The sequence below is a fragment of the Oncorhynchus mykiss genome, chromosome 2 (assembly GCF_057628025.1).
Source record: "Oncorhynchus mykiss isolate SJ-2025 chromosome 2, ASM5762802v1, whole genome shotgun sequence".
NCBI classification, from domain to species: domain Eukaryota; kingdom Metazoa; phylum Chordata; class Actinopteri; order Salmoniformes; family Salmonidae; genus Oncorhynchus; species Oncorhynchus mykiss.
In genome coordinates, this window is record NC_143023.1 from 11672922 (window position 1) to 11700397 (window position 27476).

Here is a 27476-nt window from a genome sequence, read left to right on the forward strand (position 1 = left end):
GTAAGGAGCTGTGTTAAGACTAGGCACCACGGCTGTGTTTGGCGGTGACAGGCTGGTGCATGCTTGGACTTCTACTACTGTGGCTGAAGTTTCTAACTCTGCTCTTCTAGCTTGTCTTCATGCTCTGTGGTCCCATAGTAATGCCGGTGCCTCTCCTCTCCTCCAGGTGTATCGTCTGATCTGAATGAACCTACATTGTGATTTGGCTGGAGAAGTTGCTGGGAGGTTTTTGAAAGTGGGCTAGTATCTCAGAAAGTGCCTGACACACTACTGAAAGCTGAGTTTCCTATGGGAACACGTGGAGTGGAAGTGAAACTTTGTTCTGGTCTTTTGTGGGAGTTAAAACTGCGTTAAAGGAATTCCTGGAGTGGGTTACTCAAAGAAAATGACGCTGAAGAGTGGATCTAAAGATGGAATTTAAAACCCTGGTCTGTATTTTTTTACATTTTATTTTGTATGATTCTTCAGTCTGTAATGGTACTGATATAGCTTGTTATTATACTCGCCTGTCTTTTCTGCACTCATTTGTATCCATTTTAAGTCTCTCGTAGTGTTAAGTTATAGTGGTAATGCTCCAATTAAAATGATATGGTGTAGAACACTAATAATCAGTTGAATTGTATTCTGATCAAGTGTAACATTGTGTAGCTTTTGTATAAAACCAAGAATTGGAAATGGTCCAAATATTTTCTTGCTTTAAGTGTGCACTGTTTGTAGTGTCACAACTGTTCCAAAGGGTCTGTGGGGAGGGCAGCAGTTTCTTTTTTTAAATGTCTTTTAGTTGATAGCTGTTCAAGGAGGTGAAAAGAATCCCTAATTATTGTAGCCTGCTGTGCTTATTGGAGACATGGTCATGACATGGCTAAACAATAAAAATGGACTTTAATTTCAGCTCTGTCTTGGTGGTTTATGGAACTGACTAGTTTTCAGATCGTTAGGCTACTGGGGGGGGGCAAATGTGTCGTTTGTGCAAGTTTAGAGTAAAATATATATATTTTTTTAGAGATGTAAAGTGATATTAGAATGCCATCCATTGTGGTTTTGCATTCCAGTTTTATTATAAAGCAATAGAGCAAGGCACCATAATGGAGACACGGTTTATGTTGCTGATCACTGATCTGAATTATGGTCCTTCTCGAAGCCAATCCATTGTTGCTGATGAATCAACATTCTAGAATCCGATCCCTGTCAGGATCTCCACTGCCAGTGAAACCACAGCAACATCAGCATGGGACCTGGGAAGAAGACGAAGACAATGGACAGATGTGATCTGTTTTCCTCCCTAAAAACCATTACATTGAACAAGGCTTTGATAAATAGACATACTTCTTGTAGCCTAAATTCAATTTCAAACGGCCACATTTTTAATTTGGCTACTTGTAGTAGTTGACGACTGACTTGCCCAATGTAGAGTCAACTTTCAAGAGTTGGACAAACTATGCACCTCCAGTCCTCTCCTGACTGTCACATTGGCAATCGGCAGTAGAAATGATTAAGCCCCCCCCCCCCCCCCCCCCCGCTTCAGTAAAAAGCTGACGGATGAGGCAGGAGAAATGTAATCACTCAAATTCAGTGCTATTGCTGCAAGGACTGACATCAAAATGAACAATGTTGAGGCTAGTGTTTTTACAGTAAAATGTTTATTTTGGGTTCTGATGGGGTAGGACAGTTAGAACAAAGCCCATGAGGCATATTCAATGTATGTAGCAACTGCTGATTGCCCCTTTAAGAATCTCAAGAAAATAAATTCCCCTTTGTTGCCATGGTGAGTGAGGTGGTGACGTAGTCCAGCAGTCACACATGGAGAGAAGTTTGGAATTTCACAGCCGCTTTGCCCCAAACCCCAATATTGTCCAAAGCTCTGCTTCATAAGCCTGGCTTGGCAACTTCAAAGGGATTGTTTTTCCATTTCAGGAAGGGAGAGAGGGAGGCCTCTAGCAGCCCAACAATGGGCCACTATCCCCAGTTCGAGACGCAACGGGCTCAAGGAATCTTTCATCGCACAACCCTGCCTTGGCCTCCCACATGAATGGATCAAAGCAGAGCCCTGAGGACAAAGCTGGAGTTCTAGAGAGAGATCAGAGTGGAGACTGGAGAGAGTCTGAATACACACCTGGCAGAATGACTCAGTCTCTGAAGAACATGGACCAGCTCTTGACCCTCAGCCGAGCTGTACCACAAACTGTCTGTAGTAGCTGGAATCTGGGAAAAAACAAAGACAGAATGACCAAGTACACGCTACAAAAACAATGGATCAGGTTTCACAACTCATATAGCCTTGGGGTTATATTTCTATAGGATGTAGCCAGGCATAGTTACTACTGAACGAACAGACAATTCACTCACTGGAGCTTTAAAAGCTAGCCTACATTGGAGCACACACAAAATGGAGGCAGATAAAGGAGGAATGTCTGTGCTAATGGAAAACAGGTGTTGTGTGTTCCCTTCCCTGCCTACTGTTACATTAGAGGCTCCAGCCTTCCGCTCACTGCTCCACAAGCATTTAAAGGCCTCCTACACCGCAGGACTGCAGCAAACCTGCTTTCAAATACATTTTTTCCCCCAAAATGTTTGTTTGAGCATGCCTGGAGAGCCAGATGGGCAGGGTTCTGAACTTTTGGGACTATTATATTGGTTCCCATTGCACCAGGCAAACTCAATCAAGCTCAGATAAAGTATTTGAACCCAGGTCTGGTTCACAGGAGTTGGACTAGAGTAGACATCTGACGTCACGTTGGAAAATGAACAGCAGCAGGGAGACAAAGTGCTGCCCCTATACTGACATCTGGAGCAGGTGCTTTATTACATCTCCTTAGTCCAGCTCAGAAACAGGAAGAGGTGGGGAGACAAGGCAGCCAAGGACTGGTTCCCACTTGACAGGAAAGAAAGGAGTGTTTCTGCCTGTGATCTCCAGCTTAGTGTATAGAGCCTGAGCCCAGGCATGCATGCAGAACAAAGGGGGCTGACTGAGGGAGAGGGGGCAAAACCCAGTACAGGGGTTATGGAGCCAGGGCCAGGGGGGATCTCAGTATCATCTCTCTGACAATGGAGCCTGGAGCTACAGAGCTTCTCCAACCAAGGCAGCCAGGGTCTCTAGTCTCCTGTCAACCTGAACTGGGCCACCAGATGAGGTGCGTGATGCAGTCTGGGACTCAAGGCTCCATGCTTCACAGCTTCAAACACAGCATGGTCAAAGAGGGAAGGTAGGTTTGGGATTAAGGCAGAGCACAAATTAGAATCTGACAAACTTTGCTTGAGGGCGGTCTTAGCTGCAATAGACACAACCCGCCAGCAACCTGACCCCCAAGCCGGCTTCTCGCTTTCCAATCCTCTGGGTGAGAAAAGTTCTGTATCAACGCTACTTGAGTTCAAGGCAATGCTCTGGTCCTTGGTAATACCCTCTCTCTCAGACCATCTCAACCCAGAGAGGTGCTGCCTAGAAGGTGAGTCATTGAGTTGTCGTGGCCTTGTATGTGAGCTGCTCTTTTAGTGGGATGGAAAGGTGATGACAAGGCGTCCGTGTTTAATGGATCTGGACGACTAAACCAACTAGCGGGGGTAATTACTCCGCTGGGTTTATGAAGCTGCAAATACATTTTCATTGTAATCTCCTGTGACATCGCCGGCTCCTTCCACTCTGCCAGCAAAGTACCGCCCGTTGCCAGGCAACAGGGTTATGTACCTCGGAGGAGAGACTTTCCCTAATTCTCTGAGCTCCTCTCTCATCCTATAATTCTATCTGCTGTAATATTGCTTAATACCCCAGCTGTCTACAACCCCATGCTATTCTCCACAACAATACTGTGCCTTTTAAAAAAAATTTTTTTTACAGATGTCATAATACAATAAGAAATAGGCTAGCATTTCCAGGTTCCCTCTTCTTCCCTGGTCCTATTCTTAGTATCCACACAGAACACTATCCAAGAGAACTGTATTATCACCAGTAGGTGGCTAGTAGACAACACACTCCCTTTTACTGAAATAACCTGCCTGCATGGGTAACAATGTTGAATGAGAAAGCAGCGTAGCTTTCCTCTGTGTGCTATTAAACAGTGTCAGACTAAGCGAGTCACTACAGAACTATGCTTAGCTACAGTTGTCAGCGCTACACAACGTTGGAAAGTCGGTTGCGTGCCGTGCAGCAGACAAATTGGAGAGATGGAGGCTTAAAATAGCAGACAGTCACAGCTGGGACCGCTTTTAAACACCTGACCATAAATATGGTCCTCATCTGAGCCTGAGTATGTTTACGCTGTGTGTGTGTGTGTGTGTGTGTGAGAGACAGGGAGAACCATCAGTGAGATGGAGATATAGAGAGAACATGAGAGAGAGAGAACATGAGAGAGAAAGAGAGGAGAGAGAACATGAGAAAGAAAGAGAGGAGAGAACAAGGGAGAGAGAGAGAACATATGAGAGAAAGAGAGGAGAGAACAAGGGAGGGAGAGAGAACATATGAGAGAAAGAGAGGAGAGAACAAGGGAGGGAGAGAGAACATGAGAGAGAAAGAGAGGAGAGAACAAGGGAGAGAGAGAGAACACGAGAGAGAAAGAGAGGAGAGAACAAGGGAGAGAGAGAGAACATATGAGAGAAAGAGAGGAGAGAACAAGGGAGGGAGAGAGAACATGAGAGAGAAAGAGAGGAGAGAACAAGGGAGAGAGAGAGAACATGAGAGAGAAAGAGAGGAGAGAACAAGGGAGAGAGAGAGAGTTATGTGGTGGGTGGCTCTGCTGTCCTGAATCCTGACTCCATACTAACAGGTTATCAGATAACCTGGCCCAACTGCATACATCTGATGTATTGTATATCTGTGTTAAGCTGCTTTGGACCATAGCCTCTCCTAAGTCGGGGCAAGCCTTTTGCTAGCTCAGAGAGAGAGATAAACGTTAGAGCAAAACAACAATCAACAACCCAACCCTCCTTCCCGTTCACTCCTCCTCCCCTCACTCCCCCATCTCCACAAACAAGTGGATTGTTCAGAATGTTTAACATGTAAACTCAGGCTGGAACATCAAAGCTAACATGGGATGGCAAACCCTAGTCCCTGTAATTACAGAGTGAATTAACATGGTTGTGAAGCTATTAGTAGAACCCATTCACAGATACAGTCTGAGGGGATCTACTTTTAAAACTCATGTGGACAAGAGGAGCGGACGGGCGGACTCTCTCTCATAATAATAATAATGATTAGCTCTCTCCAGTGTTATCTGCAGATTTAAGGCCCTTGCGCTTGACTGTTCTGCTTTATTTCCTCCCGTAAGATTAAAGTGAGATCTTCTCTGGTGCTGCTCTTTAATCTGTGGAATTTAACAGAATGGGTTCCAGGAGCAGCTCTCGCATGACGAGTAACCTTGTGTTAGTTCCCAGAGGCGGGAGACCCGGGGTAGAACCCAGCTCGGTCAAACCAGCACTCACACAGAAACACATGTACCTTGTGTTAGTTCCCAGAGGCGGGAGACCCGGGGTAGAACCCAGCTCGGTCACACCAGCATTCACACAGAAACACATGTACCTTGTGTTAGTTCCCAGAGGCGGGAGACCCGGGGTAGAACCCAGCTCGGTCACACCAGCTTTCACACAGAAACACATGTACCTTGTGTTAGTTCCCAGAGGCGGGAGACCCGGGGTAGAACCCAGCTCGGTCACACCAGCATTCACACAGAAACACATGTACCTTGTGTTAGTTCCCAGAGGCGGGAGACCCGGGGTAGAACCCAGCTCGGTCACACCAGCACTCACACAGAAACACATGTACTTTGTGTGTTCATGGTATAAATTCAGTTTGATGAACACACGAATGACCTAAGACGGTCTGAGGAGCATCAGAGTGTGGCCTGTCTCTCTCTCTCTGTGGTCCCTGGCTGACTGTTGAGATCAGTGTGTTGAGCTGTTGCGAAGGGAGAGGGACAGGCTCTGCTGCTCTCTACCATGGTCCCACCTACCTCAGCTTAGATCACAGTGTCTGACACACACATACACTACAGAGAGACAAAGAGAGAGAGAAAGAGAGACAGAGGCAAATGAATCAGAACTCAAAAACGCCCGGAACATCCAATTACTAGAAGTTTCCTTCTTTTCGGAGGCCCTTTTGTAACCTCAATTCAATTAGTGTTCCAAGTCGTTAACTGAATATTGAAGCCGTTTTCAGATGAAATGAAAGGCAAGGGCAGAGAGTGCTAGGGGATAAAACATTTGTTAGGCATGCTAATAACTAGTGCTGCTATTCAGCCACCGTCAGACTACAGACCCAGAGGACTGTCTGTGACCATGGCTGAGGCGGTAATGACCAGGTTTTGCCCAAATGAGCCAAATAAAGCCCTGACTTAATTTATTCAGAATACAGGATGTGAACTGTACTACGCACTCACTTCCTACTTATCTAATTGGCTAGATGCAACCCATCTATCATTATGAGGACTCGGAGGGAGTTTGGGTGCAGGGTCGAGGCAACACACACGTCTTCACGTTGATTGAAAAGATCAACAGGTATTTGATTGCACACGTTTGATTCCCCTACCTTGTAAAACACACAAACAGGGCTGGAGAGTTGTGGTGTGTCTTCATGTGGCCGGTCAAATGGAAAGTATTTTGTTGAAAGAGATTTGCTGCAGCTAAAGACCTGATGACATTTCATTAACTGTCTGGCTCTGTCCCAAATGGCACCCTATTCCCTATACAGCGCGAGTACTTGTTACAAGAAGTAGTGCACTATAAAGGGAATAGGGTGCCATTTGAGAAGCACCCCCTGGTATTCATGAGGCTGTTTACTAACAAGTGTAGTCCAGTCAGGCCACAGGCAGCAGCTCCAGTCTACAGTACTGGGGATGGATATGTCAGGCTACAGGCAGCAGCTCCAGTCTACAGTACTGGGGATGGATATGTCAGGCTACAGACAGCAGGTCCAGTCTACAGTACTGGGGATGGATATGTCAGGCTACAGGCAGCAGGTCCAGTCTACAGTACTGGGGATGGATATGTCAGGCTACAGACAGCAGGTCCAGTCTACAGTACTGGGGATGGATATGTCAGGCTACAGGCAGCAGGTCCAGTCTACAGTACTGGGGATGGATATGTCAGGCTACAGACAGCAGGTCCAGTCTACAGTACTGGGGATGGATATGTCAGGCTACAGGCAGCAGGTCTAGTCTATAGTACTGGGGATGGATATGTCAGGCTACAGACAGCAGGTCCAGTCTACAGTACTGGGGATGGATATGTCAGGCTACAGACAGCAGCTCCAGTCTACAGTACTGGGGACGGATATGTCAGGCTACAGACAGCAGGTCCAGTCTACAGTACTGGGGATGGATATGTCAGGCTACAGGCAGCAGGTCTAGCTCCAGTCTACAGTACTGGGGATGGATATGTCAGGCTACAGGCAGCTGGTCTAGCTCCAGTCTACAGTACTGGGGATGGATATGTCAGGCTACAGGCAGCAGGTCTAGCTCCAATTTACAGTACTGGGGATGGATATGTCCGGCGACAGGCAGCAGGTCCAGTCTACTGTACTGGGATGGATATGTCAGGCTACAGGCAGCAGGTCCAGCTTCAGTCTACAGTACCGGGGATGGACATGTCAGGCTACAGTCAGCAGGGTCGGCTACAGTCAGCAGGTCCAGCTCCAGTCTACAGTACTGGGGATGGATATGCCAGGCTACAGGCAGCAGGTCCAGTCTACAGTACTGGGGATGGATATGTCAGGCTACAGACAGCAGGTCCAGTCTACAGTACTGGGGATGGATATGTCAGGCTACAGACAGCAGGTCCAGTCTACAGTACTGAGGATGGATATGTCAGGCTACAGACAGCAGCTCCAGTCTACAGTACTGAGGATGGATATGTCAGGCTACAGGCAGCAGGTCCAGTCTACAGTACTGGGGATGGATATGTCAGGCTACAGACAGCAGGTCCTGTCTAGAGTACTGGGGATGGATATGTCAGGCTACAGGCAGCAGGTCCAGTCTACAGTACTGGGGACGGATATGTCAGGCTAAAGACAGCAGGTCCAGTCTACAGTACTGGGGATGGATATGTCAGGCTACAGGCAGCTGGTCTAGCTCCAGTCTACAGTACTGGGGATGGATATGTCAGGCTACAGGCAGCAGGTCTAGCTTCAGTCTACAGTACTGGGGATGGATATGTCAGGCTACAGGCAGCAGGTCCAGTCTACAGTACTGGGGATGGATATGTCAGGCTACAGGCAGCAGGTCCAGTCTACAGTAGTGGGGATGGATATGTCAGGCTACAGACAGCAGGTCCAGTCTACAGTACTGGGGATGGATATGTCAGGCTACAGACAGCAGGTCCAGTCTACAGTACTGGGGATGGATATGTCAGGCTACAGGCAGCAGGTCCAGGTCCAGTCTACAGTACTGGGGATGGATATGTCAGGCTACAGACAGCAGGTCCAGTCTACAGTACTGGGGATGGATATGTCAGGCTACAGGCAGCAGGTCCAGGTCCAGTCTACAGTACTGGGGATGGATATGTCAGGCTACAGACAGCAGCTCCAGTCTACAGTACTGGGGATGGATATGTCAGGCTACAGACAGCAGGTCCAGTCTACAGCACTGGGGGATGGATATGTCAGGCTACAGGCAGCAGGTCCAGTCTACAGTACCGGGGATGGATATGTCAGGCTACAGGCAGCAGGTCCAGCTCCAGTCTACAGTACTGGGGATGGATATGCCAGGCTACCGGCAGCAGGTCCAGTCTACAGTACTGGGGATGGATATGTCAGGCTACAGGCAGCAGGTCTAGCTCCAGTCTACAGTACTGGGGATGGATATGTCAGGCTACAGGCAGCAGGTCCAGTCTACAGTACTGGGGATGGATATGTCAGGCTACAGACAGCAGGTCCAGTCTACAGTACTGGGGATGGATATGTCAGGCTACAGGCAGCAGGTCCAGTCTACAGTACTGGGGATGGATATGTCAGGCTACAGGCAGCAGGTCCAGTCTACAGTACTGGGGATGGATATGTCAGGCTACAGGCAGCAGGTCCAGTCTACAGTACTGGGGATGGATATGTCAGGCTACAGACAGCAGGTCCAGTCTACAGTACTGGGGATGGATATGTCAGGCTATAGGCAGCAGGTCCAGTCTACAGTACTGGGGATGGATATGTCAGGCTACAGGCAGCAGGTCCAGTCTACAGTACTGGGGATGGATATGTCAGGCTACAGGCAGCAGGTCCAGTCTACAATACCGGGGATGGACATGTCAGGCTACAGGCAGTAGGTCCAGCTCCAGTCTACAGTACTGGGGATGGAAATGTCAGGCTACAGACAGCAGGTCCAGTCTACAGTACCGGGGATGGATATGTCAGGCTACAGGCAGCAGGTCCAGTCTACAGTACTGGGGACGGATATGTCAGGCTAAAGACAGCAGGTCCAGTCTACAGTACTGGGGATGGATATGTCAGGCTACAGGCAGCTGGTCTAGCTCCAGTCTACAGTACTGGGGATGGATATGTCAGGCTACAGGCAGCAGGTCTAGCTTCAGTCTACAGTACTGGGGATGGATATGTCAGGCTACAGGCAGCAGGTCCAGTCTACAGTACTGGGGATGGATATGTCAGGCTACAGGCAGCAGGTCCAGTCTACAGTACTGGGGACGGATATGTCAGGCTAAAGACAGCAGGTCCAGTCTACAGTACTGGGGATGGATATGTCAGGCTACAGGCAGCTGGTCTAGCTCCAGTCTACAGTACTGGGGATGGATATGTCAGGCTACAGACAGCAGGTCCTGTCTAGAGTACTGGGGATGGATATGTCAGGCTACAGGCAGCAGGTCCAGTCTACAGTACTGGGGACGGATATGTCAGGCTAAAGACAGCAGGTCCAGTCTACAGTACTGGGGATGGATATGTCAGGCTACAGGCAGCTGGTCTAGCTCCAGTCTACAGTACTGGGGATGGATATGTCAGGCTACAGGCAGCAGGTCTAGCTTCAGTCTACAGTACTGGGGATGGATATGTCAGGCTACAGGCAGCAGGTCCAGTCTACAGTACTGGGGATGGATATGTCAGGCTACAGGCAGCAGGTCCAGTCTACAGTAGTGGGGATGGATATGTCAGGCTACAGACAGCAGGTCCAGTCTACAGTACTGGGGATGGATATGTCAGGCTACAGACAGCAGGTCCAGTCTACAGTACTGGGGATGGATATGTCAGGCTACAGGCAGCAGGTCCAGGTCCAGTCTACAGTACTGGGGATGGATATGTCAGGCTACAGACAGCAGGTCCAGTCTACAGTACTGGGGATGGATATGTCAGGCTACAGGCAGCAGGTCCAGGTCCAGTCTACAGTACTGGGGATGGATATGTCAGGCTACAGACAGCAGCTCCAGTCTACAGTACTGGGGATGGATATGTCAGGCTACAGACAGCAGGTCCAGTCTACAGCACTGGGGGATGGATATGTCAGGCTACAGGCAGCAGGTCCAGTCTACAGTACCGGGGATGGATATGTCAGGCTACAGGCAGCAGGTCCAGCTCCAGTCTACAGTACTGGGGATGGATATGCCAGGCTACCGGCAGCAGGTCCAGTCTACAGTACTGGGGATGGATATGTCAGGCTACAGGCAGCAGGTCTAGCTCCAGTCTACAGTACTGGGGATGGATATGTCAGGCTACAGGCAGCAGGTCCAGTCTACAGTACTGGGGATGGATATGTCAGGCTACAGACAGCAGGTCCAGTCTACAGTACTGGGGATGGATATGTCAGGCTACAGGCAGCAGGTCCAGTCTACAGTACTGGGGATGGATATGTCAGGCTACAGGCAGCAGGTCCAGTCTACAGTACTGGGGATGGATATGTCAGGCTACAGGCAGCAGGTCCAGTCTACAGTACTGGGGATGGATATGTCAGGCTACAGACAGCAGGTCCAGTCTACAGTACTGGGGATGGATATGTCAGGCTATAGGCAGCAGGTCCAGTCTACAGTACTGGGGATGGATATGTCAGGCTACAGGCAGCAGGTCCAGTCTACAGTACTGGGGATGGATATGTCAGGCTACAGGCAGCAGGTCCAGTCTACAGTACCGGGGATGGACATGTCAGGCTACAGGCAGTAGGTCCAGCTCCAGTCTACAGTACTGGGGATGGAAATGTCAGGCTACAGACAGCAGGTCCAGTCTACAGTACCGGGGATGGATATGTCAGGCTACAGGCAGCAGGTCCAGCTCCAGTCTACAGTACTGGGGATGGATAAGCCAGGCTACAGGCAGCAGGTCCAGTCTACAGTCTACAGTACTGGGGATGGATATGCCAGGCTACCGGCAGCAGGTCCAGTCTACAGTACTGGGGATGGATATGTCAGGCTACAGGCAGCAGGTCTAGCTCCAGTCTACAGTACTGGGGATGGATATGTCAGGCTACAGGCAGCAGGTCCAGTCTACAGTACTGGGGATGGATATGTCAGGCTACAGGCAGCAGGTCCAGTCTACAGTACTGGGGATGGATATGTCAGGCTACAGGCAGCAGGTCCAGTCTACAGTACTGGGGATGGATATGTCAGGCTACAGACAGCAGGTCCAGTCTACAGTACTGGGGATGGATATGTCAGGCTATAGGCAGCAGGTCCAGTCTACAGTACTGGGGATGGATATGTCAGGCTACAGGCAGCAGGTCCAGTCTACAGTACTGGGGATGGATATGTCAGACTACAGGCAGCAGGTCTAGCTCCAGTCTACAGTACTGGGGATGGATATGTCAGGCTACAGGCAGCAGGTCTAGCTCCAGTCTACAGTACTGGGGATGGATATGTCAGGCTACAGACAGCAGGTCCAGTCTACAGTACCGGGGATGGATATGTCAGGCTACAGGCAGCAGGTCCAGCTCCAGTCTACAGTAATGGGGATGGATATGCAAGGCTACAGGCAGCAGGTCCAGTCTACAGTCTACAGTACTGGGCATGGATATGCCAGGCTACCGGCAGCAGGTCCAGCCTACATTACTGGGGATGGATATGTCAGGCTACAGGCAGCAGGTCCAGTCTACAGTACTGGGGATGGATATGTCAGGCTACAGGCAGCAGGTCCAGTCTACAGTACTGGGGATGGATATGTCAGGCTACAGGCAGCAGGTCCAGTCTACAGTAGTGGGGATGGATATGTCAGGCTACAGACAGCAGGTCCAGTCTACAGTACTGGGGATGGATATGTCAGGCTACAGACAGCAGGTCCAGTCTACAGTACTGGGGATGGATATGTCAGGCTACAGGCAGCAGGTCCAGGTCCAGTCTACAGTACTGGGGATGGATATGTCAGGCTACAGACAGCAGGTCCAGTCTACAGTACTGGGGATGGATATGTCAGGCTACAGGCAGCAGGTCCAGGTCCAGTCTACAGTACTGGGGATGGATATGTCAGGCTACAGACAGCAGCTCCAGTCTACAGTACTGGGGATGGATATGTCAGGCTACAGACAGCAGGTCCAGTCTACAGCACTGGGGGATGGATATGTCAGGCTACAGGCAGCAGGTCCAGTCTACAGTACCGGGGATGGATATGTCAGGCTACAGGCAGCAGGTCCAGCTCCAGTCTACAGTACTGGGGATGGATATGCCAGGCTACCGGCAGCAGGTCCAGTCTACAGTACTGGGGATGGATATGTCAGGCTACAGGCAGCAGGTCTAGCTCCAGTCTACAGTACTGGGGATGGATATGTCAGGCTACAGGCAGCAGGTCCAGTCTACAGTACTGGGGATGGATATGTCAGGCTACAGACAGCAGGTCCAGTCTACAGTACTGGGGATGGATATGTCAGGCTACAGGCAGCAGGTCCAGTCTACAGTACTGGGGATGGATATGTCAGGCTACAGGCAGCAGGTCCAGTCTACAGTACTGGGGATGGATATGTCAGGCTACAGGCAGCAGGTCCAGTCTACAGTACTGGGGATGGATATGTCAGGCTACAGACAGCAGGTCCAGTCTACAGTACTGGGGATGGATATGTCAGGCTATAGGCAGCAGGTCCAGTCTACAGTACTGGGGATGGATATGTCAGGCTACAGGCAGCAGGTCCAGTCTACAGTACTGGGGATGGATATGTCAGGCTACAGGCAGCAGGTCCAGTCTACAGTACCGGGGATGGACATGTCAGGCTACAGGCAGTAGGTCCAGCTCCAGTCTACAGTACTGGGGATGGAAATGTCAGGCTACAGACAGCAGGTCCAGTCTACAGTACCGGGGATGGATATGTCAGGCTACAGGCAGCAGGTCCAGTCTACAGTACTGGGGACGGATATGTCAGGCTAAAGACAGCAGGTCCAGTCTACAGTACTGGGGATGGATATGTCAGGCTACAGGCAGCTGGTCTAGCTCCAGTCTACAGTACTGGGGATGGATATGTCAGGCTACAGGCAGCAGGTCTAGCTTCAGTCTACAGTACTGGGGATGGATATGTCAGGCTACAGGCAGCAGGTCCAGTCTACAGTACTGGGGATGGATATGTCAGGCTACAGGCAGCAGGTCCAGTCTACAGTACTGGGGACGGATATGTCAGGCTAAAGACAGCAGGTCCAGTCTACAGTACTGGGGATGGATATGTCAGGCTACAGGCAGCTGGTCTAGCTCCAGTCTACAGTACTGGGGATGGATATGTCAGGCTACAGACAGCAGGTCCTGTCTAGAGTACTGGGGATGGATATGTCAGGCTACAGGCAGCAGGTCCAGTCTACAGTACTGGGGACGGATATGTCAGGCTAAAGACAGCAGGTCCAGTCTACAGTACTGGGGATGGATATGTCAGGCTACAGGCAGCTGGTCTAGCTCCAGTCTACAGTACTGGGGATGGATATGTCAGGCTACAGGCAGCAGGTCTAGCTTCAGTCTACAGTACTGGGGATGGATATGTCAGGCTACAGGCAGCAGGTCCAGTCTACAGTACTGGGGATGGATATGTCAGGCTACAGGCAGCAGGTCCAGTCTACAGTAGTGGGGATGGATATGTCAGGCTACAGACAGCAGGTCCAGTCTACAGTACTGGGGATGGATATGTCAGGCTACAGACAGCAGGTCCAGTCTACAGTACTGGGGATGGATATGTCAGGCTACAGGCAGCAGGTCCAGGTCCAGTCTACAGTACTGGGGATGGATATGTCAGGCTACAGACAGCAGGTCCAGTCTACAGTACTGGGGATGGATATGTCAGGCTACAGGCAGCAGGTCCAGGTCCAGTCTACAGTACTGGGGATGGATATGTCAGGCTACAGACAGCAGCTCCAGTCTACAGTACTGGGGATGGATATGTCAGGCTACAGACAGCAGGTCCAGTCTACAGCACTGGGGGATGGATATGTCAGGCTACAGGCAGCAGGTCCAGTCTACAGTACCGGGGATGGATATGTCAGGCTACAGGCAGCAGGTCCAGCTCCAGTCTACAGTACTGGGGATGGATATGCCAGGCTACCGGCAGCAGGTCCAGTCTACAGTACTGGGGATGGATATGTCAGGCTACAGGCAGCAGGTCTAGCTCCAGTCTACAGTACTGGGGATGGATATGTCAGGCTACAGGCAGCAGGTCCAGTCTACAGTACTGGGGATGGATATGTCAGGCTACAGACAGCAGGTCCAGTCTACAGTACTGGGGATGGATATGTCAGGCTACAGGCAGCAGGTCCAGTCTACAGTACTGGGGATGGATATGTCAGGCTACAGGCAGCAGGTCCAGTCTACAGTACTGGGGATGGATATGTCAGGCTACAGGCAGCAGGTCCAGTCTACAGTACTGGGGATGGATATGTCAGGCTACAGACAGCAGGTCCAGTCTACAGTACTGGGGATGGATATGTCAGGCTATAGGCAGCAGGTCCAGTCTACAGTACTGGGGATGGATATGTCAGGCTACAGGCAGCAGGTCCAGTCTACAGTACTGGGGATGGATATGTCAGGCTACAGGCAGCAGGTCCAGTCTACAGTACCGGGGATGGACATGTCAGGCTACAGGCAGTAGGTCCAGCTCCAGTCTACAGTACTGGGGATGGAAATGTCAGGCTACAGACAGCAGGTCCAGTCTACAGTACCGGGGATGGATATGTCAGGCTACAGGCAGCAGGTCCAGCTCCAGTCTACAGTACTGGGGATGGATAAGCCAGGCTACAGGCAGCAGGTCCAGTCTACAGTCTACAGTACTGGGGATGGATATGCCAGGCTACCGGCAGCAGGTCCAGTCTACAGTACTGGGGATGGATATGTCAGGCTACAGGCAGCAGGTCTAGCTCCAGTCTACAGTACTGGGGATGGATATGTCAGGCTACAGGCAGCAGGTCCAGTCTACAGTACTGGGGATGGATATGTCAGGCTACAGGCAGCAGGTCCAGTCTACAGTACTGGGGATGGATATGTCAGGCTACAGGCAGCAGGTCCAGTCTACAGTACTGGGGATGGATATGTCAGGCTACAGACAGCAGGTCCAGTCTACAGTACTGGGGATGGATATGTCAGGCTATAGGCAGCAGGTCCAGTCTACAGTACTGGGGATGGATATGTCAGGCTACAGGCAGCAGGTCCAGTCTACAGTACTGGGGATGGATATGTCAGACTACAGGCAGCAGGTCTAGCTCCAGTCTACAGTACTGGGGATGGATATGTCAGGCTACAGGCAGCAGGTCTAGCTCCAGTCTACAGTACTGGGGATGGATATGTCAGGCTACAGACAGCAGGTCCAGTCTACAGTACCGGGGATGGATATGTCAGGCTACAGGCAGCAGGTCCAGCTCCAGTCTACAGTAATGGGGATGGATATGCAAGGCTACAGGCAGCAGGTCCAGTCTACAGTCTACAGTACTGGGCATGGATATGCCAGGCTACCGGCAGCAGGTCCAGCCTACATTACTGGGGATGGATATGTCAGGCTACAGGCAGCAGGTCCAGTCTACAGTACTGGGGATGGATATGTCAGGCTACAGGCAGCAGGTCCAGTCTACAGTACTGGGGATGGATATGTCAGGCTACAGGCAGCAGGTCCAGTCTACAGTACTGGGGATGGATATGTCAGGCTACAGACAGCAGGTCCAGTCTACAGTACTGGGGCTGGATATGTCAGGCTACAGACAGCAGGTCCAGTCTACAGTACTGGGGATGGATATGTCAGGCTACAGGCAGCAGGTCCAGTCTACAGCACTGGGGATGGATATGTCAGGCTACAGACAGCAGGTCCAGTCTACAGTACTGGGGATGGATATGTCAGGCTACAGACAGCAGCTCCTGTCTACATTACTGGGGATGGATATGTCAGGCTACAGGCAGCAGGTCCAGCTCCGATCTACAGTACTGGGGATGGATATGTCAGGCTACAGACAGCAGGTCCAGTCTACAGTACTGGGGATGGATATGTCAGGCTACAGACAGCAGGTCCAGCTCCAGTCTACAGTACTGGGGATGGATATGTCAGGCTACAGGCAGCAGGTCCAGTCTACAGTACTGGGGATGGATATGTCAGGCTACAGGCAGCAGGTCCAGTCTACAGTACTGGGGATGGATATGTCAGGCTACAGACAGCAGGTCCAGCTCCAGTCTACAGTACTGGGGATGGATATGTCAGGCTACAGGCAGCAGGTCCAGTCTACAGTACTGGGGATGGATATGTCAGGCTACAGGCAGCAGGTCCAGTCTACAGTACTGGGGATGGATATGTCAGGCTACAGACAGCAGCTCCAGTCTACAGTACTGGGGATGGATATGTCAGGCTACAGACAGCAGGTCCAGTCTACAGTACTGGGGATGGATATGTCAGGCTACAGGCAGCAGGTCCAGTCTACAGTACTGGGGATGGATATGTCAGGCTACAGACAGCAGGTCCAGTCTACAGTACTGGGGATGGATATGTCAGGCTATAGACAGCAGGTCCAGTCTACAGTACTGGGGATGGATATGTCAGGCTACAGACAGCAGGTCCAGTCTACAGTACTGGGGATGGATATGTCAGGCTACAGACAGCAGGTCCAGCTCCAGTCTACAGTACTGGGGATGGATATGTCAGGCTACAGGCAGCAGCTCCAGTCTACAGTACTGGGGATGGATATGTCAGGCTACAGACAGCAGGTCCAGTCTACAGCACTGGGGATGGATATGTCAGGCTACAGACAGAAGGTCTAGTCTACAGTACTGGGGATGGATATGTCAGGCTACAGACAGAAGGTCTAGTCTACAGTACTGGGGATGGATATGTCAGGCTACAGACAGCAGGTCCAGTCTACAGTACTGGGGATGGATATGTCAGGCTACAGACAGCAGGTCCAGCTCCAGTCTACAGTACTGGGGATGGATATGTCAGGCTACAGGCAGCAGCTCCAGTCTACAGTACTGGGGATGGATATGTCAGGCTACAGACAGCAGGTCCAGTCTACAGCACTGGGGATGGATATGTCAGGCTACAGACAGAAGGTCTAGTCTACAGTACTGGGGATGGATATGTCAGGCTACAGACAGCAGGTCCAGTCTACAGCACTGGGGATGGATATGTCAGGCTACAGACAGCAGGTCCAGCTCCAGTCTACAGTACTGGGGATGGATATGTCAGGCTACAGGCAGCAGGTCCAGTCTACAGCACTGGGGATGGATATGTCAGGCTACAGACAGCAGGTCCAGCTCCAGTCTACAGTACTGGGGATGGATATGTCAGGCTACAGACAGCAGGTCCAGCTCCAGTCTACAGTACTGGGGATGGATATGCCAGGCTACAGGCAGCAGGTCCAGTCTACAGTACTGGGGATGGATATGTCAGGCTACAGACAGCAGGTCCAGTCTACAGCACTGGGGATGGATATGTCAGGCTACAGACAGAAGGTCTAGTCTACAGTACTGGGGATGGATATGTCAGGCTACAGACAGCAGGTCCAGTCTACAGTACTGGGGATGGATATGTCAGGCTACAGGCAGCAGGTCCAGTCTACAGTACTGGGGATGGATATGTCAGGCTACAGACAGCAGGTCCAGTCTACAGTACTGGGGATGGATATGTCAGGCTATAGACAGCAGGTCCAGTCTACAGTACTGGGGATGGATATGTCAGGCTACAGACAGCAGGTCCAGTCTACAGTACTGGGGATGGATATGTCAGGCTACAGACAGCAGGTCCAGCTCCAGTCTACAGTACTGGGGATGGATATGTCAGGCTACAGGCAGCAGCTCCAGTCTACAGTACTGGGGATGGATATGTCAGGCTACAGACAGCAGGTCCAGTCTACAGCACTGGGGATGGATATGTCAGGCTACAGACAGAAGGTCTAGTCTACAGTACTGGGGATGGATATGTCAGGCTACAGACAGAAGGTCTAGTCTACAGTACTGGGGATGGATATGTCAGGCTACAGACAGCAGGTCCAGTCTACAGTACTGGGGATGGATATGTCAGGCTACAGACAGCAGGTCCAGCTCCAGTCTACAGTACTGGGGATGGATATGTCAGGCTACAGGCAGCAGCTCCAGTCTACAGTACTGGGGATGGATATGTCAGGCTACAGACAGCAGGTCCAGTCTACAGCACTGGGGATGGATATGTCAGGCTACAGACAGAAGGTCTAGTCTACAGTACTGGGGATGGATATGTCAGGCTACAGACAGCAGGTCCAGTCTACAGCACTGGGGATGGATATGTCAGGCTACAGACAGCAGGTCCAGCTCCAGTCTACAGTACTGGGGATGGATATGTCAGGCTACAGGCAGCAGGTCCAGTCTACAGCACTGGGGATGGATATGTCAGGCTACAGACAGCAGGTCCAGCTCCAGTCTACAGTACTGGGGATGGATATGTCAGGCTACAGACAGCAGGTCCAGCTCCAGTCTACAGTACTGGGGATGGATATGCCAGGCTACAGGCAGCAGGTCCAGTCTACAGTACTGGGGATGGATATGTCAGGCTACAGACAGCAGGTCCAGTCTACAGCACTGGGGATGGATATGTCAGGCTACAGACAGAAGGTCTAGTCTACAGTACTGGGGATGGATATGTCAGGCTACAGGCAGCAGGTCCAGCTCCAGTCTACAGTACTGGGAATGACTATTGTGTAGATTAGAAATTATAAGAGCGTCTTGGCAAGAGATAACCTCAAAGGTTTTTCAACAATAAAATGCCAAGGCCAAGAGCAACCCATTTTTTCTTAGTTTGACACCATTGCATGAATATGTGACATCCACTTGAATGGTGACCAGGAGCTGCAAATAAAATGAGAAGGTTTGGAAGCAAAATAATACAAGTCAAAGAAAGGTGACAATAATTGGGGACATTTCTTTGTGATTTCATGAAATCAAAATATTTTGCAATAAAACATTGGTCAGTTAGCTAGACCACAGCGACTGACATACGCAGGCCTAACGTTTCTTCTAGCCTCAACGCAACAACAGGTTGGTTATAAAGTAAACTATTTCAAAACAATATCTGATATTAAAATAAAAGTGTGTATTATTGTTCAATTGGACATCCTTGGTGGTCCAAGATGGCCCTTGGGTGCATCCAAAATGGCTCCCTATATAGTGCACGACTTCTGACCAGAGCCACCAACATAGTGCACTATAAAGGGAATAAGGTGCCATTTGGGACGCAAGCTCCATCCATCTTATTGAAATAAATCTGGGGGGGGGGCACATTTGGTCTTCAACGAGGTCTGAGGGAGGAGGGCACACTGAAAATGTGTTATATTTCCTCGCAATCAAAATGAGCAAAAGATAGTCCTCTATCCTTCAATTGTTTTTTTCCTCGATACTCCCTGTCTAGCTTTAATTAAAGTATATTGAGTTTGTTCCCCCACCCCAAAAAATATATAGATATATAAAAATGACATTTATTTTTACTCAAACCGTATGTTTGACAGCCCTGATCTAGCCCAAAACAAACCTTTCTCCCTTGACACAAACCTGACCCCTCTCCTATCTCCTGTCCTCTGTCTTCTTTCAACTGCTTTGTGAAAGGGGTGTCGCTCGGATGCCATTTCTGACATTGTAAGGTAATTAGCAATTTCTTTGATGAGGCACAGACAAAAGTGGTTGTGCATTAGATGGGTACAGCAGTGAAATTAATGCATGCTAATTAAGCAGCTCTTTGTTTCAGGGGGGGTGCTGGGGAAGATGAGAAGGCTCTGTAGCACTCTGTTCTCTATGGGACAGATTGAGCACCCATTGTCAACGGCTCACTCAGGTGTAAATGAGCCCTCTGTTATTTTGGAAAGATTGGAAAAATTGATGATGTGCAACATGCATAGTCAATGAGAGCTAGGGAGCACAGAGAGGAAGAGAGAGGCTGATACTACAATACTCTGTCAACCCAACCCAGTACTGGCCAGTAGAACAGACACAGAGAGAGAGAGAGAGAGAGGCTGATACTACAATACTGTGTCAACCCAGCCCAGTACTGGCCAGCAGAACAGAGAGAGAGGCTGATACTACAATACTCTATCAACCCAACCCAGTACTGGCCAGTAGAACAGAGAGAGAGAGAGAGGCTGATACTACAATACTCTATCAACCCAACCCAGTACTGGCCAGTAGAACAGACACAGAGAGAGAGAGAGAGGCTGATACTACAATACTGTGTCAACCCAGCCCAGTACTGGCCAGTAGAACAGAGAGAGAGAGAGAGAGGCTGATACTACAATACTCTGTCAACCCAACCCAGTACTGGCCAGTAGAACAGAGAGAGAGAGAGGCTGATACTACAATACTCTGTCAACCCAACCCAGTACTGGCCAGTAGAACAGACACAGAGAGAGAGAGGCTGATACTACAATACTGTGTCAACCCAGCCCAGTACTGGCCAGTAGAACAGAGAGAGAGGCTGATACTACAATACTGTGTCAACCCAGCCCAGTACTGGCCAGCAGAACAGAGAGAGAGGCTGATACTACAATACTCTGTCAACCCAGCCCAGTACTGGCCAGCAGAACAGAGAGAGAGAGAGAGAGAGAGAGAGAGGCTGATACTACAATACTCTATCAACCCAACCCAGTACTGGCCAGTAGAACAGAGAGAGAGAGAGAGGCTGATACTACAATACTGTGTCAACCCAGCCCAGTACTGGCCAGCAGAACAGAGAGAGAGGCTGATACTACAATACTCTGTCAACCCAGCCCAGTACTGGCCAGCAGAACAGAGAGAGAGAGAGAGAGAGAGAGATAGGCTGATACTACAATACTCTATCAACCCAGCCCAGTACTGGCCAGTAGAACAGAGAGAGAGAGAGAGGCTGATACTACAATACTCTATCAACCCAACCCAGTACTGGCCAGTAGAACAGAGAGAGAGAGAGAGAGAGAGGCTGATACTACAATACTCTATCAACCCAACCCAGTACTGGCCAGTAGAACAGAGAGAGAGAGAGAGAGAGAGGCTGATACTACAATACTCTATCAACCCAACCCAGTACTGGCCAGTAGAACAGAGAGAGAGAGAGAGGCTGATACTACAATACTCTATCAACCCAACCCAGTACTGGCCAGTAGAACAGAGAGAGAGAGAGAGAGAGAGGCTGATACTACAATACTCTGTCAACCCAACCCAGTACTGGCCAGTTGAACAGAGAGAGATGCTGCAGATGAAAAACCTGACAAGACTAAACGTACACAATACAACAATAACAAAACTAAACTTACACAATACAACAGTAACAATACTGAACTTACACAACAGTAACAATACGGAACTTACACAACACAACAGTAATAATACTAAACTTACACAACGGTAACAATACTGAACTTACACAACAGTAACAATACTAAACTTACACAATACAACAGTAACAATACTAAACGTACACAACAGTAACAATACTAAACTTACACACCAGTAACAATACTGAACTTACACACCAGTAACAATACTAACCTTGCAAAATACAATGGTAACACTACTAAACTTACACAATACAACAGTAACAACACTAAACATACACAATACACCAGTAACAATTCTAAACTTAAACAATACAACAGTAACTAAACTTCCCTGCATACCAAGCCAATACCTGGGCAGCTCTTCCACCTGAAGAAATATGACCCAGAAAAGATCGGCTCCCTCCCTAGCCTAGAAGACTGGCTTCCTCCCTAGCCTAGAAGACTGGCTCCCTCCCTAGCCTAGAAGACTGGCTCCCTCCCTAGCCTAGAAGACTGGCTCCCTCCCTAGCCTAGAAGACTGGCTCCCTCCCTTCCCTAGAAGTCAAAGCCAAACTGCTATACATCTTCCAGTGGCAACACTGCCAACAGGCTGTCACTCAGTGAGGAGCTGGGGGCAGTATTTGGCTCTGCTGCTCATCCATCCACACTGGCATGCCACAACCCTCAGCCCCCAGCCTTCAATCAGCCCTGACTCCTGGCTCTCCCAGTGTTCCTCAGTGTCCAGACTAATGGAGCAGGACCTATCATCCCATTTCATCTCCCAGGGAGAACTGGGAGCTGTACCACGGACACACACACACACACACGCATGCATGCATGCACGCACACACACACACCCACACACACACACACACCCCATCTGTTCTACTTGTCTCTCTTTCTGCTCAGCGAGACCCATGAAACAACCCCAGACTCCTGTCTGCCTGCATGTCTTCCTGCCTGTCTTCCTGTCTGTCTTCCTGCCTGTCTGCCTGGGCCTGGCACCTCCATGCCAACATGGACCAGCACACAAGTCTGTAAACTCTCCTTCCATACTCACAAAAAGCATCTCCAATCCAAAATTAAATCTAGAATCGGCTTCCTCTTTTGCAACAAAGCATCCTTCACTCATGCTGCCAAACATACCCTCGTAAAACTGGCTATCCTACCGATCCTTGACTTTGGCGATGTCATTTACAAAATAGCCTCCAATACTCTACTCAACAAATTGGATGTAGTCTATCACAGTGCCATCCGTTTTGTCACAAAAGCCCCATATACTACCCACCACTGCGACCTGTATGCTCTCGTTGGCTGGCCATCGCTTCATATTCGTCGCCAAACCCACTGGCTACAGGTCATCTATAAGTCTTTGCTAGGTAAAGCCCCGCCTTATCTCAGCTCAGAGGTCACCATAGCAGCACCCACCCGTAGCACGCGCTCCAGCAGGTATATTTCACTGGTCACCCCCAAAGCCAATTCCTTCTTTGTCCGCCTCTCCTTCCAGTTCTCTGCTGCCAATGACTGGAACGAACTACAAAAATCACTGAAGCTGGAGACTCATATCTCCCTCACTAACTTTAAGCATCAGCTGTCAGAGCAGCTCACAGATCATTGCACCTGTACATAGCCCATCTGTAAAAAGCTCTTCCAACTACCTCATTCCCAATATTGTTATTCATTTTATTTTCTCCTCTGCACCCAATTATCTCTACTTACACATTAATCTTCTGCACATCTATCACTCCAGTGTTTAATTCTAAAATTGTAATTACTTCGCCACTACGGTCCATTTATTGCCATTACCTCCCTTATCTTACCTCATTTGCAAACACTGTATATATACTTTTTCTATTGTATTATTGACTGTATGTTAAACCCCATCATCCTCAGTAAAGTTGTTTAACCACCACCATATGTCTAGTTAAACCCCATCATCCTCAGTAAAGTTGTTTAACCACCACCATATGTCTAGTTAAACCCCATCATCCTCAGTAAAGTTGTTTAACCACCAGCATATGTCTAGTTAAACCCCATCATCCTCAGTAAAGTTGTTTAACCACCACCATATGTCTAGTTAAACCCCATCATCCTCAGTAAAGTTGTTTAACCACCACCATATGTCTAGTTAAACCCCATCATCCTCAGTAAAGTTGTTTAACCACCATATGTCTAGTTAAACCCCATCATCCTCAGTAAAGTTGTTTAACCACCACCATATGTCTGTGTCTAGTTAAACCCCATCATCCTCAGTAAAGTTGTTTAACCACCATATGTCTAGTTAAACCCCATCATCCTCAGTAAAGTTGTTTAACCACCAGCATATGTCTAGTTAAACCCCATCATCCTCAGTAAAGTTGTTTAACCACCACCATATGTCTAGTTAAACCCCATCATCCTCAGTAAAGTTGTTTAACCACCATATGTCTAGTTAAACCCCATCATCCTCAGTAAAGTTGTTTAACCACCATATGTCTGTGTCTAGTTAAACCCCATCATCCTCAGTAAAGTTGTTTAACCACCACCATATGTCTGTGTCTAGTTAAACCCCATCATCCTCAGTAAAGTTGTTTAACCACCACCATATGTCTAGTTAAACCCCATCATCCTCAGTAAAGTTGTTTAACCACCACCATATGTCTAGTTAAACCCCATCATCCTCAGTAAAGTTGTTTAACCACCATATGTCTGTGTCTAGTTAAACCCCATCATCCTCAGTAAAGTTGTTTAACCACCACCATATGTCTAGTTAAACCCCATCATCCTCAGTAAAGTTGTTTAACCACCAGCATATGTCTAGTTAAACCCCATCATCCTCAGTAAAGTTGTTTAACCACCACCATATGTCTAGTTAAACCCCATCATCCTCAGTAAAGTTGTTTAACCACCACCATATGTCTAGTTAAACCCCATCATCCTCAGTAAAGTTGTTTAACCACCATATGTCTAGTTAAACCCCATCATCCTCAGTAAAGTTGTTTAACCACCATATGTCTGTGTCTAGTTAAACCCCATCATCCTCAGTAAAGTTGTTTAACCACCACCATATGTCTGTGTCTAGTTAAACCCCATCATCCTCAGTAAAGTTGTTTAACCACCATATGTCTGTGTCTAGTTAAACCCCATCATCCTCAGTAAAGTTGTTTAACCACCACCATATGTCTAGTTAAACCCCATCATCCTCAGTAAAGTTGTTTAACCACCACCATATGTCTAGTTAAACCCCATCATCCTCAGTAAAGTTGTTTAACCACCACCATATGTCTAGTTAAACCCCATCATCCTCAGTAAAGTTGTTTAACCACCATATGTCTGTGTCTAGTTAAACCCTATCATCCTCAGTAAAGTTGTTTAACCACCACCATATGTCTAGTTAAACCCCATCATCCTCAGTAAAGTTGTTTAACCACCACCATATGTCTAGTTAAACCCCATCATCCTCAGTAAAGTTGTTTAACCACCATATGTCTGTGTCTAGTTAAACCCCATCATCCTCAGTAAAGTTGTTTAACCACCACCATATGTCTAGTTAAACCCCATCATCCTCAGTAAAGTTGTTTAACCACCACCATATGTCTAGTTAAACCCATCATCCTCAGTAAAGTTGTTTAACCACCACCATATGTCTAGTTAAACCCCATCATCCTCAGTAAAGTTGTTTAACCACCATATGTCTGTGTCTAGTTAAACCCCATCATCCTCAGTAAAGTTGTTTAACCACCACCATATGTCTAGTTAAACCCCATCATCCTCAGTAAAGTTGTTTAACCACCACCATATGTCTGTGTCTAGTTAAACCCCATCATCCTCAGTAAAGTTGTTTAACCACCACCATATGTCTAGTTAAACCCCATCATCCTCAGTAAAGTTGTTTAACCACCACCATATGTCTGTGTCTAGTTAAACCCCATCATCCTCAGTAAAGTTGTTTAACCACCACCATATGCCTAGTTAAACCCCATCATCCTCAGTAAAGTTGTTTAACCACCATATGTCTAATTAAACCCCATCATCCTCAGTAAAGTTGTTTAACCACTATATGTCTAGTTAAACCCCATCATCCTCAGTAAAGTTGTTTAACCACCACCATATGTCTGTGTCTAGTTAAACCCCATCATCCTCAGTAAAGTTGTTTAACCACCACCATATGTCTAGTTAAACCCCATCATCCTCAGTAAAGTTGTTTAACCACCACCATATGTCTAGTTAAACCCCATCATCCTCAGTAAAGTTGTTTAACCACCATATGTCTGTGTCTAGTTAAACCCCATCATCCTCAGTAAAGTTGTTTAACCAACATATGTCTGTGTCTAGTTAAACCCCATCATCCTCAGTAAAGTTGTTTAACCACCATATGTCTGTGTCTAGTTAAACCCCATCATCCTCAGTAAAGTTGTTTAACCACCACCATATGTCTGTGTCTAGTTAAACCCCATCATCCTCAGTAAAGTTGTTTAACCACCACCATATGTCTAGTTAAACCCCATCATCCTCAGTAAAGTTGTTTAACCACCACCATATGTCTAGTTAAACCCCATCATCATCAGTAAAGTTGTTTAACCATCACCATATGTCTAGTTAAACCCCATCATCCTCAGTAAAGTTGTTTAACCACCACCATATGTCTGTGTCTAGTTAAACCCCATCATCCTCAGTAAAGTTGTTTAACCACCACCATATGTCTAGTTAAACCCCATCATCCTCAGTAAAGTTGTTTAACCACCACCATATGTCTAGTTAAACCCCATCATCCTCAGTAAAGTTGTTTAACCACCACCATATGTCTAGTTAAACCCCATCATCCTCAGTAAAGTTGTTTAACCACCACCATATGTCTAGTTAAACCCCATCATCCTCAGTAAAGTTGTTTCACCACCACCATATGTCTGTGTCTAGTTAAACCCCATCATCCTCAGTAAAGTTGTTTAACCACCATATGTCTGTGTCTAGTTAAACCCCATCATCCTCAGTAAAGTTGTTTAACCACCACCATATGTCTAGTTAAACCCCATCATCATCAGTAAAGTTGTTTAACCATCACCATATGTCTAGTTAAACCCAATCATCCTCAGTAAAGTTGTTTAACCACCACCATATGTCTGTGTCTAGTTAAACCCCATCATCCTCAGTAAAGTTGTTTAACCACCACCATATGTCTAGTTAAACCCCATCATCCTCAGTAAAGTTGTTTAACCACCACCATATGTCTAGTTAAACCCCATCATCCTCAGTAAAGTTGTTTAACCACCACCATATGTCTAGTTAAACCCCATCATCCTCAGTAAAGTTGTTTAACCACCACCATATGTCTAGTTAAACCCCATCATCCTCAGTAAAGTTGTTTCACCACCACCATATGTCTGTGTCTAGTTAAACCCCATCATCCTCAGTAAAGTTGTTTAACCACCATATGTCTGTGTCTAGTTAAACCCCATCATCCTCAGTAAAGTTGTTTAACCACCACCATATGTCTGTGTCTAGTTAAACCCCATCATCCTCAGTAAAGTTGTTTAACCACCACCATATGTCTAGTTAAACCCCATCATCCTCAGTAAAGTTGTTTAACCACCACCATATGTCTGGTTAAACCCCATCATCATCAGTAAAGTTGTTTAACCATCACCATATGTCTAGTTAAACCCCATCATCCTCAGTAAAGTTGTTTAACCACCACCATATGTCTGTGTCTAGTTAAACCCCATCATCCTCAGTAAAGTTGTTTAACCACCACCATATGTCTAGTTAAACCCCATCATCCTCAGTAAAGTTGTTTAACCACCACCATATGTCTAGTTAAACCCCATCATCCTCAGTAAAGTTGTTTAACCACCACCATATGTCTAGTTAAACCCCATCATCCTCAGTAAAGTTGTTTAACCACCACCATA

The 27476-nt window shown here is 48.1% G+C and overlaps 2 protein-coding genes across 24 annotated transcripts in view; one reads left to right on the forward strand and one right to left on the reverse strand.

Moving 5' to 3' along the window:
* LOC110512888 (catenin beta-1) overlaps nt 1-891 on the forward strand; it is a 41745-nt gene extending 40854 nt beyond the window's left edge. For all 23 annotated transcript variants that reach the window (XM_090188730.1, XM_036966163.2, XM_036966171.2 and 20 more), the window contains one exon: nt 167-891. Coding sequence is in view for 7 of the 23 variants with exons in the window: in XM_090188752.1 (XP_090044878.1) it covers nt 167-201 (35 nt within the window). In the remaining 16 variants the exon portion in view is untranslated. The remainder of the gene's footprint in view (nt 1-166) is intronic.
* A 142-nt stretch (nt 892-1033) lies between these two features.
* The window catches only part of LOC110520767 (inactive serine/threonine-protein kinase ULK4), a 233517-nt gene continuing 207074 nt past the window's right edge, over nt 1034-27476 (reverse strand). The window contains exons 36-37 of the mRNA XM_090188661.1: nt 2114-2202; nt 1034-1235 (exon numbers count right to left, since the gene is read on the reverse strand). Coding sequence (XP_090044787.1) covers nt 1172-1235; nt 2114-2202 — 153 coding nt within the window. The 3' untranslated portion in view covers nt 1034-1171. The remainder of the gene's footprint in view (nt 1236-2113; nt 2203-27476) is intronic.